The sequence below is a fragment of the Pangasianodon hypophthalmus genome, chromosome 12 (assembly GCF_027358585.1).
Source record: "Pangasianodon hypophthalmus isolate fPanHyp1 chromosome 12, fPanHyp1.pri, whole genome shotgun sequence".
Classification (NCBI taxonomy): domain Eukaryota; kingdom Metazoa; phylum Chordata; class Actinopteri; order Siluriformes; family Pangasiidae; genus Pangasianodon; species Pangasianodon hypophthalmus.
In genome coordinates, this window is record NC_069721.1 from 26,301,333 (window position 1) to 26,316,434 (window position 15,102).

Here is a 15,102-nt window from a genome sequence, read left to right on the forward strand (position 1 = left end):
TGGACGGTGTGTGTGTGCATATTGGATGGTGTGTGTGTGTGTTTGTTTGTGCTTTATCAGTCTCTCCTCCTCTTCCTGTATGTCTCTGTCTCACTGTGTGCACTGATTATAGCTGAAATGTCTCAGCTCTGTAGTTTCTACATCTGACCAATCAGAGGCTAGAATTTTATCATGTGACTATTTTCCATTGTCTGTCTAAGACCAGGCAGCTTCTGGAAACTCCACCACTAAATGCTGACTAGTTAGCTGTTTATTGTGTGTTTAGGTGGCATTTATTAAACATTTCCGTGAAGGTGACCTCCTGCACTTATATTTTATAACAATAGTCGTAACATAACGTCCCCTCAGTAATACTGCGACTGTTCCACCACCAGCCAGGGACTGCCAGCTAGCTTCTTAGCCATCTATTTACATTTATTTCCTTTATCGATACAGCATGCTCACATTATATCTCAGTTACATCTCATGCAGCTTGTTTGCTAATTAGAGAAGAAGTGAGCACAATATCATTAATGCACATTCTTAAAGTTTTGATTTGATCCATGTGTTGATGTATTTCCTTTTGAAACAGGAAATCAACAACAGCGTTCAAGATTACCCCCCCCCCACCAAATTTAAACAGAACTTACAGCAGCTTAGTGAACTAGCTAAATATGCAGAACAGATAGGAGTTTATAATGAGAGTGTTTGTTCAGCTGTAGAGGATTTCTCCCCGCTGTCTTCACCCACGCCTGTCTGCTTTAACCAGGATGATATCCTGGATGATGAGATGCTGTGTGTTTTTGGAATGATGCTGTACGTGTTTGAGTCGAGGTTGATCGTCAGCAGCTCTGGTGGTGATGGAGAGCCACAAGGTCGTCACTGGGAGACATCTGACTCATCCGAGTGGTAGATAAAAAACCGCCAACTCACCCAAACTCTGCCCTCTTACACATAAATAATCCCCAACCATTTATTCTCCACCGAGCAGCAGTTGGAAGAGGGAAAAACCCCCGGCCAAAATCACACCAACGAACCATGTTAATGAAGTGTGTGTTAACGAACCAAGACACGCCCCCGGGGGCGGGACACACTGTGAATCTTATAGAGAGCATTTAACTGGATGAGTCATCAAAAAAATTGACAAACTATAAATTTAAAACGAGAATATCTCTAAAACTATTTTTTGTACATTTTTATTGGACTGGTGCCAAAAACACCAAATCTGATTTCATGGGCAGTTTCATATTCCACTTTTTACAGCTTGTAATGTTTATTCGGTTGCTGATTGAAGTCAGTTGTGTGTTTATGGCTAAACAATGGCCTAAAAAACTCAGGTATGTATTATAATATTGGAGGAAAGGTGCATGATGGGAGTTTGAGCTGAATCTGATTGTCACTGTGCAAAAGTATGGAGATTTACTAAATAATCTCCAGGAGGGGGCGCTAAGTTACAACACTGTCTGGTTTAAATCAAACGTTATACTTGAGGATGACAGTGTTGTGACAACGTCCCAATTAGCAAACGAGGTTGTTGAGACGTAAATTGCGCATGCCACGCTGACGTGCGCTGTCTGAGACGTCTCAGAGGAACATATATGGAAAACTGGATTATGGCTCTGACATTCACCACAAAGACGAGACAAAATGGCCATCTTAAAGAAGCACTTTCACAAAATTAGAAATGGATAATGGAGGCCACTTTGTGACAGGAGACACTAAATTGGAGCGGCTCTGAAATTACGCTATCTTCCTGTCATGCTCACAGAGCTGAATTAAAGTGAGCGTCGCAGTAATGAAGCTGTACAGACGGAGCCAAACCTCGTACACGTACCACCACCATCTTTACGAGGATCGCCACTCTCTCAGCACTGCAGGGCTGTTATTACTTTCATCACACACACCTATTAACACCACTCACACCACGGCACCGATGAGCTCTGGATTCTGATTGGTCTGAAGGTGTTGATTAATTTTCTATAACAGCAGCTCTGACAGTAGCGCAGGTTTATATTAATGCGCTCGCTCTGATACGTTATCGTTTCTATAGCAACAGCTCATTCACATGTACAGCAGATGCTCCACAAAACGGATTAAAATGTGTGTAATCGTTGATGTGGTGAAGTTTTCTGTAAGGAGATGTTTATGTAACATTGGAAGGAGTCTCCAGTGTCAGCGCTTTGTAACAGTCAGAGGTAAAGCTGTAACTTTAAGTTTTCCGACGTCTTCAGGACAGAAGAGTTTACGCTTCTTTGCGTTTCTCACTAACATGCGGAACAAGCTGCGATTTTTTCTCTTATTAACTTGAAGAGAGAGAATAAAGAGAAGCTGGTGAGGGAACGAGTGTTTATAGCTGTTATAACGTAAGTGACAACAGGAACTCACTCGTTTCACCAACACTCCACAACTTTAAATGTAACTATAAATGGATAAAAAGTATGACATGTCCATCCATCCATTCTCTGTATCGCTTATCCTGCACAGGGTCACGGGGAGTCTGGAGCTTATCAGAGGAGATGCGGGGATTGAACCCCAGTCCTGGACGTTGGCAAATTGCTGTGGTGTAAGAGGAATAAAACACTTGGGGACGTGCTGTTATAGGAAAATAATTAACTTCAGGTGGTAACAGGAACTCCGCTTCATCGTCGTTGATTATTTTACCACAACAGCATCAGTGTTTATTACTTATGTATGTTACATTTAAATTCTTTAGCTGTAATATCAACTCATGAATATTTAAATAAGTATAAAATGATGAAATGCTTCAACTACTCAGCTAGCTGCCTAGCTTAGTTAACCTGCTAAATAGTTAGCACTTTGCCATTTACGCTTGCCATGTTAACTAAGTAACCAAATCATTTGGCAAAGGTTAGTTTTAAAAAAGATGTTGAGTGAAGTGAAGAAACATACAGATGCACTAATATCCGGGATTTCACGTTGACAGACAGACGTGAGCATTAGTCCCAGCAGCGTGGAGTGAAACGTGTCTCCAGCGCGCTACAGTTAGGACTCGACCGTAATGTTGTGCCCTTCAGATCGTTGTGTTGTTCACGTGTCAGCTGTGTGAATGTGGATATTAAAGCACCGGTCTGATCCCATGCTGTTTTACTGAAACGCAGCGACCCACGCCATTGTTTCATCTTTCTCTCTCCTTCTCTTTTCATCTTCTCTCCTGTCACAGATAGAAAATAGCATGATTAGAAGCTCATTAACGGGGGAACGAGGGATTAGGGCTGAACACACACACACACACACACACACACACTTGACCTGTTTGTCTGATAACTTTAAAAGCAGCAATTAAAAGAGAAACACTGCTGTTTGTGGACTTAGGGAAGAACGGATAGAGAGATAAATAAAAGGCTAGATGGAGAGATTGATGGTGTCTCTCTCTCTCCCACTCTTACTTTCTCCCTCTTTTCCTCTTGCACTTGCGTTTCTCACTCTCTCACTTTCTCTCTCTCTCTATGACACTGTCTCTGTCTTACTCTTTCACTGTCTTTCTTTGTCTTATCATCTTTCTAACTCTTCTTCGTCTCACTCTGTCTCTGTCTCTCTGACACCGTCTGTCTCACTCTTTCATTCTCTCCCTTTATCACTCTATATCTCACCCTCTATCTCACTCTTTCACTGTCTCACTTTGACTCTTCCTGTATCAGTCTTTCTGACTGACTTTGTCTCCTCTCCCACTTTCTGTCTCACTGTCTCACTGTCTTACTGTCTCACTCTGTGTCTCTCTCTCTCTCTCTCTCTCTCTCTCTCTCTCTCGCTCTGCCACTCTATCACTCTATTTTACTCTTTCACTCTCTCTCTCTCTCTGTCAGATGTGACATTATCTCTCTAACTCATCAGTAATTTTAATTCCACTGTGTGTTTATGGCTGAATTCTGTAATTGTGTTTTATTCTGTAATTAATTTATTCTGTATTTATTCATGTGATGTTTATTTAATTAAAACCCACAGAGTCGTAGAATGTAATTTAATTAATGAACTGAAACTGCGACTGTGAACAGGTTCAACATTACAATCAACACTCACGCTGAATTCATCACTTCCATACAGCAGCTATTGATTATGTGGTGGGTTGTGATTGGTGGAGATGGTGATAACATGGTGGATTGTGGTTGGTGGAGATGTTGATAACATGGTGGATTGTGATTGGTGGAGATGTTGATAACATGGTGGATTGTGGTTGGTGGAGATGGTGATAACATGGTGGATTGTGGTTGGTGGAGATGGTGATAGTATGGTGGATTGTGGTTGGTGGAGATGGTGATAACATGGTGGATTGTGATTGGTGGAGATGGTGATAACATGGTGGATTGTGGTTGGTGGAGATGGTGATAACATGGTGGATTGTGGTTGGTGGAGATGGTGATAATATGTTGGATTGTGGTTGGTGGAGATGGTGATAGTATGGTGGATTGTGGTTGGTGGAGATGGTGATAGTATGGTGGATTGTGGTTGGTGGAGATGGTGATAACATGGTGGATTGTGGTTGGTGGAGATGGTGATAACATGGTGGATTGTGATTGGTGGAGATGGTGATAGTATGTTGGATTGTGATTGGAGGAGATGGTGAGAGTATGGTGGATTGTGTTTGGTGGAGATGGTGATAGTATGATGGATTGTGATTGGTGGAGATGGTGATAACATGGTGCATTGTGATTGGTGGAGATGGTGATAACATGGTGGATTGTGATTGGTGGAGATGGTGATAGTATGGTGGATTGTGGTTGGGGGAGATGGTGATAACATGGTGGATTGTGGTTGGTGGAGATGGTGATATTATGGTGGATTGTGTTTGGTGGAGATGGTGATAACATGGTGGATTGTGGTTGGTGGAGATGGTGATAATATGATGGATTGTGTTTGGTGGAGATGGTGATAACATGGTGGATTGTGATTGGTGGAGATGGTGATAACATGGTGGATTGTGTTTGGTGGAGATGGTGATAACATGGTGGATTGTGTTTGGTGGAGATGGTGATAACATGGTGGATTGTGGTTGGTGGAGATGGTGATAACAAGGTGGATTGTGGTTGGTGGAGATGGTGATAACATGGTGGATTGTGATTGGTGGAGGTGGTGATAACATGGTGGGTTGTGATTGGTGGAGATGGTGATAACATGGTGGGTTGTGGTTGGTGGAGATGGTGATAGTATGGTGGATTGTGATTGGTGGAGATGGTGATAACATGGTGGATTGTGATTGGTGGAGATGGTGATAACATGGTGGATTGTGATTGGTGGAGATGGTGGTCCCAGGTAGGAAATGTATGCAGGAGGTAGCAGTTGAATTATAGCCAGACATTTCCAGTTTATGGAATAAAATATGGAGACAGATGCGGCCCCAGGAAAGAGGCTATAAAATATTAAACAGGTACCTGAACTCCAGTAAAATCAATCTAACACTGGATTAGCACTGTGAGGAGCGCACATGCTGTGGTGTAATGTCTGATTTTATCCTGCCCTTGTATGAGTTCAGTGAGGAACAGTGTCTTTCTACTGATCCACATTCTGACCTCTGAACTCTGACCTGTGAGAGATGCTAAAACCCTGCTGTGTGCTGTCATACACTCATCCTCAGATCACTACAGCTCCCTTAGGAGTGCAGTAACAATCAAATAAATGCCATAAAAATCATATTCCATAACATTATATTTATAATAATAGACATATCAGTTCATTTCTCTCTCTCTCTCTCTCTCTCTCTCTCTCTCTCTCTCTGTTGCTGTGTAGATGATGTCCCCCCGTACTTTAAGACTGAACCGGTACGTTCTCAGCTCCACCTGGAGGGGAACCGGTTGGTTCTCACCTGTATGGCAGAGGGTAGCTGGCCGCTCGAATTCAAATGGATTCACAACACCACTGAGCTCACGCCGTTCTCCCTGGAGTACAGGTAGTGTGTGTGTGTGTGTGTGTGTGTGTTGTTTCCTCTCATGTCACTTGTGTTTGTCATCATAAGGCACAGTGTCCTACCCAATGATAGATGCAAAAATAAAGATTTAAAACTTTTATTTGTCAGTTGTTTGTAGCGTCATGAAATGTTGAGTAGTCGAGTGGACTGGTCAGCAAGCTATGTATGCAAATGAGATATTTGCTAATGAGCTATATGCTAATGATGTTGAAAGTGTGTCTTTGAGAGAGTCAGAAAGTGATGGATGGCATTTAAAACCATGTCCTCCCTTCTACCGTCCTGATAATCGATGAGTGTGTGTGTGTGTGTGTGTGTGTGTGAGAGAGAGAGACATGCCTGAAGGAGACTTTCATAAACGAGTCAGATCAATCCTTGTCTGCCTCCCGTTTGTCCCTGAACACCAGCCAAGACATCACACCTGTCCTCCACCGGTGCTATCTGATGACATCACACCCTCATCAGCGCCATGTGATGACATCCCACACCCACGACCTTTCCTACATGATCTCTAGTACATATTAAATAAGGTCATTAGTCTGTTTCTAGATTGGAGGAGAGAGAGACACAACCAGAGAGAGAGACAGATGGAGAGAATGGGCAGGTAGAGAGGTGGAGAGTTAACTAAAGTTAAAGTGAGACAGATGACTAGTAATCCCGCTGTGATAAAGCACAGTAGGGGGAGAGAGTGAGACAGAAAGAGAGTGGGAGTAAGATATAGAGTCAGAGTAAGAAAGAACCAGAGCAAAAAAGGCAGAGAGAGAGTGAGGCAGAGAGTGAGACAGAGAGTGAAAGAGAGTGAGACAGAGAATCAGAGAGTGAGACAGAGAGTGAAAGAGAGTGAGATAGAGTGTGAGATAGAGAGTGAGACAGAGAGAATCAGAGAGTGAGACAGAGAGTGAGACAGAGAATCAGAGAGTGAGACAGAGAGTGAGACAGAGAATCAGAGAGTGAGACAGAGAGTGAGACAGAGAATCAGAGAGTGAGACAGAGTGAGACAGAGAGAATCATCTATCTGAACAATAAATGCAGCGTAAAACTCAGCAGCAAAAGGACAGAATACGTCACTCAGGGGCGCGGGGTGAGACGGGCTGCAGCTCGAGTCCAACTCTGTTCAATATTTATATCAGTGAGTTAGCGGTGTTACTGGAGCAATCTGCAGCCCCTGGACTCACCCTAAACAATACCGAAGTTAAATTCCTGCTCTACGCAGACGACCTGCTGCTGCTGTCTCCTACTGAACAAGGCTTACAGCAGCACCTGGACCTGCTGGAGCAGTACTGTCAGAACCGGGCCCTGACACTCAACCAGGCCAAAACCAAAACTGTAATCTTCCAAAAGAAGGCCAGGCTTCAGGAAAACAGACACCAGTTCTCTCGGTCTGTCCCCTCTGTCAGCTGGTCCTGAGACTCACTAACACACTAACCACTAACACACTAACCCCTAACACACAGCAGTCTCAGACCAGCTCTGCTCACCAAAGTCTAATCAGAGTCAACCAAATTACTGAGCAGATGAGGAGAGCGTATCTGGAGCACTGGGACAGTCAGAACCCAAACCCAGTCCAGATTACACTGCTATCGGGCCCTAAACAGAGAGTATGAACTGGCAGAGTGTCTCTTCACCGTCAGAGATAGAAAGCAGAGACACGTCCTGACCAGGTACAGGCTGAGTGAGCACAGTCTCGCCGTGGAGAAGGGCCCACACAGGAGAACCTGGAGCACAGGAGAACCTGGAACACAGGAGAACCTGGAGCACAGGAGAACCTGGAGCACAGGAGAACCTGGCTGCCCAGAGAACAGAGACTGTGTGCTCCCAGTGCTCCAGATATGCTCTTCTCATCTGCTCAGTAATTTGGTTGACTCTGATTAGACTTTGGTGAGCTGAGCGGTGAGGTCGAGACAGAGCTGCACTTCCTCCTCCACTGTGAAAAATATCAACACCAGAGAGAGAGAAACACCTTCACCAAAAACCTCACACACAATATACCAAATTTCTGCAATTTTACAGATGAAGAAAAACTAAAAATCATTCTGGGAGAAACACTGCAGCCTTCACTGCAAAGTGTGTATCGGAATGTGAGAGTCTGAGGGACAGCGAGACACCGAGTGTCCTGCACACACCCTGAATACACACACCCTGAATACACACACCCTGAATACACACACACCCTGAACACACACACACACCCTGAACACACACACCCTGAATACACTCACCCTGAATACACACACACCCTGAACACACACACCCTGAATACACTCACCCTGAATACACACACACACCCTGAACACACACACCCTGAACACACACAACCTGAACACACAAACCCTGAACACACACAACCTGAACACACAAACCCTGAATACACACACACCCTGAATACACACACCCTGAATACACACACACCCTGAACACACACACACACCCTGAACACACACACCCTGAATACACTCACCCTGAATACACACACACCCTGAACACACACACCCTGAATACACTCACCCTGAATACACACACACACCCTGAACACACACACCCTGAACACACACACCCTGAACACACACAACCTGAACACACAAACCCTGAATACACACACACCCTGAACACACACACCCTGAATACACTCACCCTGAATACACACACACCCTGAACACACACACACCCTGAACACACACACCCTGAACACACACACCCTGAATACACACACAACCTGAACACACAAACCCTGAATACACACACACCCCGAATACACACACCCTGAATACACACACACCCTGAACACACACACACCCTGAACACACACACACCCTGAATACACTCACCCTGAATACACACACCCTGAATACACACACACCCAGAATACACACACCCTGAATACACACACACCCTGAACACACACACCCTGAATACACACACACCCTGAACACACACACCCTGAACACACACACCCTGAATACACACTCACCCTGAACACACACACACCCTGAATACACACACCCTGAATACACACACACCCCGAATACACTCACCCTGAATACACACACCCTGAATACACACACACCCTGAACACACACACCCTGAATACACACACACCCTGAATACACACACCCTGAACACACACACCCTGAACACACACACCCTGAATACACACACACCCTGAATACACACACACCCCGAATACACACACCCTGAATACACACACACCCTGAACACACACCCTGAACACACACACCCTGAATACACACACCCTGAACACACACACCCTGAACACACACACCCTGAACACACACTCAACCTGAACACACACACACCCTGAACACACACACACCCCGAATACACTCACCCTGAATACACACACCCTGAATACACATACCCTGAATACACACACACCCAGAATACACACACACTGAATACACACACACCCTGAACACACACACCCTGAATACACACACACCCTGAATACACACACCCTGAATACACACACACCCCGAATACACACACACCCTGAATACACACACCCTGAATACACACACACCCTGAACACACACACCCTGAATACACACACCCTGAATACACACACACCCTGAATACACACACCCTGAATACACACACACCCTGAATACACACACCCTGAATACACACACACACCCTGAATACACACACCCTGAACACACACACCCTGAATACACACACCCTGAATACACACCATGTTCACACACTCACCTGTCAGATTCTTGTTATTGTTGTTGTTTGCTTTATGCATATATATATTTTACTGTTCCTGTTTATGGTGTTTGTAATGATTAAATATGTGTATATATGTGTTTTTTTTGTATAAATTTTGGTTTAATCTACCTGCAATATTTGCTTTGGCAACAATGTGATTTATAACATTCATTCCAGTAAAGCACTGATGAACTGAACTGCATCAGAGAGTGAGACAGAGAGTGAGACAGAGAGTGAGACAGAGAGTGAGACAGATAGGGCCCTCTATGGTTAATAACAGAAGTGAGTGTTTGACATGTCCATGTGTAAGCAGTAGTTATTATCTCTCAGAGACACAGATGTCTGTGACAGTGTCTCTGTGTGTCTCTGTGTCTCTCTGTGTCTCTCTGTGCGTCTCTGTGTATCTCTGTGTATCTCTGTGTATCTCTGTGTGTCTCTGTGTATCTCTGTGTATCTCTGTGTGTCTCTGTGCGTCTCTGTGTATCTCTGTGTATCTCTGTGTCTCTCTGTGCGTCTCTGTGTATCTCTGTGTGTCTCTGTGCGTCTCTGTGTATCTCTGTGTCTCTCTGTGTCTCTCTGTGTGTCTCTGTGTCTCTCTGTGTATCTCTGTGCGTCTCTGTGTATCTATGTGTATCTCTGTGTGTCTCTGTGTGTCTCTGTGTCTCTCTGTGTGTCTCTCTGTGTCTCTCTGTGCATCTCTGTGTATCTCTGTGTGTCTCTCTGTGTTTCTCTGTGTGTCTCTGTGTCTCTCTGTGTGTCTCTCTGTGTGTCTGTGTGTCTCTCTGTGTGTCTCTGTGTGTCTCTGTGTCTCTCTATGTGTCTCTGTGTCTCTCTGTGTGTCTCTCTGTCTCTCTGTGTGTCTCTGTGTGTCTCTGTGTCTCTCTGTGTCTCTCTGTGTGTCTCTCTGTGTCTCTCTGTGTGTCTCTCTGTGTGTCTCTGTGTGTCTCTCTGTGTGTCTCTGTGTCTCTCTGTGTGTCTGTGTGTCTCTGTGTGTCTCTGTGTCTCTCTGTGTGTCTCTGTGTCTCTCTGTGTGTCTCTCTGTGTGTCTCTGTGTCTCTCTGTGTGTCTCTCTGTGTCTCTCTGTGTGTCTCTGTGTGTCTCTCTGTGTGTCTCTCTGTGTGTCTCTCTGTGTCTCTCTGTGTGTCTCTCTGTGTGTCTCTGTGTGTCTCTGTGTCTCTCTGTGTGTCTCTCTGTGTGTCTCTCTGTGTGTCTCTGTGTGTCTCTGTGTCTCTCTGTGTGTCACTGTGTCTCTCTGTTTGTCTCTGTGTGTCTCTGTGTCTCTGTGTCTCTCTGTGTGTCTCTCTGTGTATCATTTCTGTGACTCGTCTGAAGAGTTAAACTGAAATTGTGACGGTGTTTTATTCGCTGAGAGAGAAATCACAGTAACCTTGTTTAACCAGACACATGTCGCCATGGAAACACCATCAGACACATCTCCACCTGTTACCTGTCTGAGTCATGGAGTTCAACACTCATCTGTCTGCCTGCCTCTGTCTGTCTTTCTCTCTCTCTGTTAAAGTGTATCTCTCTCTCTCTCTCTCTCTCTCTCTCTCTCTCTCTGTGAGTCTCTCCATCTCTGAGTGGACGGTTAATTAGGAAGGGTCTGACATGGCCTCTGTTCCTGAATCAGTTATCAATCACTGTCTCCCCCTCTCTCTCTCTCTATCACACACACACACACACACACACCTCTTAAAGGTTAACAATATCCATTAGAGAGAGAGAAAGAGACAGAGAGAGAGAACACTGTAGATAAGGCAGAGGGGGATTGAAAAAGGGAAGAGAAAATAGAGATTTATTCTCACCATCTGTCTCTCTCTGTCTCTGTTGCTCTGGCTGTTTCTCTCTCTCTCTCCCTCTCTCTCTCTCTCTTTCTCTTTCTCTTTGTTTGTCTCTCTCTCTTATTTTGCACGTTCCTCTCCCAAACAGCTTGTGTGCATCTCAGCAGACGCTCCTAATTACCCCTAATTACTCCATTAATGTTAATAGACTTCATGCTAGAACCAATTTAGCATGTTAGCGTGACCTGCTAACCTCAGCGCTAATAAACTATGATACATCATTATGGCACATTAATATTAACCACATAAAACTCATGTTTTATCTTAGAACAGCCGTCAGAATGTTCTCTTCTTTTGTTTTATTCTTGTTCCTGTTCGTTCCACGTGTTGGTTCAGCCTGGATGTCAGATAGAGACTAAGAGGATTAGAGAACTAGAACCAGGAACCAGGCAGACTAGAGAACTTAAACAAGGAACCAGAAGTAATAGGGTTACTTACGCAAAGTACTAAGATGACTAGGAAACTACTGGAAGAAGTGTGGAGTATGAATAAGCACTAGCATGACAATGGCATTAGGGAACTAGACCTGTGCACTAGAAGGACAAGGAGACTAGACATACAGACTGGAGCATTAGCAAGCGCTAGAAACTAGAGGGATTACAGAATCAGAGCTATAAACGTGAAGGGCTAGAGAACTACATCTGAGTGAATAGTTAATACACCTGTATTGTCCTGTATTTATAAATGTTTATTATATATTCGTTATTTATCAGCTTGATGTTGCGCAGCAATGTACTGCACGTATCTGCACTTTATTCCTCCTACACTCCACACTTTTTCTGCCATCTATCTTTTATATCCTTCATATTTTTATATTTTTCTTTTGCTACTTGTACGCAAGTAAATTCTGTTTTTATGCAAATTCTGTTTTTATGTCGCCGGACAGTTGTGGAAAGCAAGGTATGGGTGTTTGGCTGTGTGTGTGACCGATAAAATGAACATTAGGAATTGAGTTGTCATGGTGAGACTCAGGCGAGTGGACAGTGCTGCAGCAAGGCCTGATGGGAACGGGTTTCTCATCACATCCCTTATTTTGTTTTTTCATAATTACTTTGTAAACCTGCATGTATGGACACTTTACATTCACACTAGACTACAAACAAATTGAAGTTATGGGCTAAAGGAATATAACATTGCTACCTCTATCAGTCTGTTCTTCTGTCCTCTCAGTGTGTTCTCTCTTTCCGTCCTCTCACCGCTCTGTTCTGTCTATCGATCTCATTCTGAGGTCGTTTACTTTTTAAAGCAACTCACTCGATCGAACACAAACTGTCCTCTTTCTCGAATTTTCAGTGGTGTACAGTGCAATGTAGTGATATATCAGCCTATTAACACACACACGCACACGCGCACACACACACACACACACACACACACACACACACACACACACTATAACAGTTTTATATTCTCAGTGTTATTATAAATCTCATACAGTGACCTTGTTGAATAGCCTAAGCAGCCTTGTGTCCTTCTCTCTCATTTTCTTTATCTCACTGACTCTCTCTCATTCTGTCTCTCTCTCTCCCCCTCTCTCCCTCTCTCTCTCTGTCTGTCTGTCTTTCTCTGTCTCTGTCTCTCTCTCTCCTTCTGTCTGTCTGTATGTCTGTCAGTCCCTCTCTCTCTCTCTCTCTCTCTCTCTCTGTCTGTCTCTCTGTCTGTCTTTCTCTCCATCAGTCCAGTTGTGCTTTAAACTTTATTTATACACCACTAAGGCTTTTTTTCACCCTTAACTTAATACAGCTAGATACCGATTCACGAAACTCCGCCTGTGACTACAGCTAAAGTAAAAATAATTTTGTGGCTCTGGTGTATGTCATGTCTCCAGGGTTTCTTCCTCGTGTCGCCTCGGGGAGTTTTTCCTGCCGCCGTCGCCTCTGGCTCGCTCATTAGGAACAATTTAAATCTATATCCAGATTTCTGAAAAAGCTGCCTCGTGACAACGTCCATTGTTAAAAGCACTGCATAAATAAAATGATTTGAATTATATGTAACACAGGGATAAAGATCTACATTTAAAGTGACTTATTTATCCGAGTATTAAATCCAGCAGGTCAGGGTTAAGAGCGTCACAGAGGCTCTGACTGCACTGGGGTTTAATCTCACATTCTGATTAGAACCATAAGAGCCATAACCACCACTGTAAAGATTTTAGGTAATGATCCATGTGTGTGTGTGTGTGTGTGTGTGTGTGTGTATTAGGTATCTGATCCCCTCTCTGGATCGGACTCATGCTGGTTTTTATCGCTGCATTGTGCGGAATCGAGTTGGAGCTCTGCTGCAGCGCAGGACGGAGGTGCAGGTGGCCTGTGAGTAACACTCTGTGCGTGTGTGTGTGTGTGTGAGAGAGAGAGAGTGTGTGTGTGTGTGTGTGTGTATGAAAGAGAGAAAGAGAGAGGGGATGAAATGTCTACCTCACTGAGTTCAGTGTGTTGTTTAAACCCAAAATAATTAACACTGCAGTTTCACACCTGCTGAGTTCACACAATGAAATGAGACACTGTTCACTAATTCATGCTTTTTCCTTGTGTGTGTGTGTGTGTGTGTGTGTGTGTGTGTGTGTGTGTGTAGTTATGGGTGCCTTTAATGACACTGTGAGGTCTGAGAGTGTGTCTCAGGGAGATGCTGCTGTGATTAAAGCTCCGCAGATCCACAGCTTCCCTCAGCCGCAGGTCACATGGTTCCGAGACGGCAGGAAGATTCCACCAAGCAGCCGCATGTAAGCCCCGCCCACCAATTGTTCCACTTCCTGTTCCACCATCATCATCATCAGCTAGCTGTGGGCGTGTCCTTAAACCACACGCCCTATTCACTGTTAACAATAATACACTAAAGACGAGAGAATAAATATTATACTGGTTTATTAAATAGTAAATGTGTGCATGTCCCTGTCTCCATCTCTCCATCTCTCCGTCTCTCCGTCTCTCCTTCTCTCCGTCTCTCCGTCTCTCCTTCTCTCCGTCTCTCCGTCTCTCCTTCTCTCCGTCTCTCCTTCTCTCCGTCTCTCCTTCTCTCCTTCTCTCCGTCTCTCCTTCTCTCTGTCTCTCCTTCTCTCCGTCTCTCCTTCTCCGTGTAACAGTATGTAAATGAGGGCGTAGCTATCTCCCTTCAGCTTCAGCAGCATTACGTTAATGTGAAGTGCCGTCAGCATCACACACTCTGACAGCAAGTAAATGCTACTGATGACCTTCACCAAGGATGACACAGAACGTAGAAAAATGAGTTTCTGCTCTGAGGAGGACTGGAGGCAGGGGGACTGTGGTGACCACGGCCTCACAAAACCCTCCCAGTGCTGTGTGTTTGTGTGTGTGCTGCGTAATTGTGGAGGAAATTGATTTCTAGATTGAGAAAATCTTGCCTTTCCCCTTTCCTCCCTCTCTCTCCCTCTCTCTCTCTCTCTCTCTCTCTCTTTTTGGAGTGATGATGTCTCTTCTATGACTGATTTTGGTTCGTGTCCTTACTTTACCCCCTGACTTCATAAGCACTTTTATTTTTGCTGTATTTTTATAAATCGTACACCTACCGTCATTAATTTACACAAAATATAACAACTCAGCATGTAATTGACAGAATATCAGCTGTAAGGAAAAATGTACTACACTATAAAGAAGTACTTTACTCTACAGGCACATTTGG

The 15,102-nt window shown here is 44.3% G+C and overlaps 1 protein-coding gene across 1 annotated transcript in view; it reads left to right on the forward strand.

Annotated features, from left to right (window-relative positions):
* sdk2b (sidekick cell adhesion molecule 2b) overlaps positions 1-15,102 on the forward strand; it is a 143,323-nt gene that overhangs the window by 78,290 nt on the left and 49,931 nt on the right. Inside the window, exons 2-4 of the mRNA XM_034309542.2 lie at positions 5,722-5,881; positions 13,669-13,775; positions 14,038-14,185. Of these exons, the coding sequence (XP_034165433.2) occupies positions 5,722-5,881; positions 13,669-13,775; positions 14,038-14,185 (415 nt within the window). The remainder of the gene's footprint in view (positions 1-5,721; positions 5,882-13,668; positions 13,776-14,037; positions 14,186-15,102) is intronic.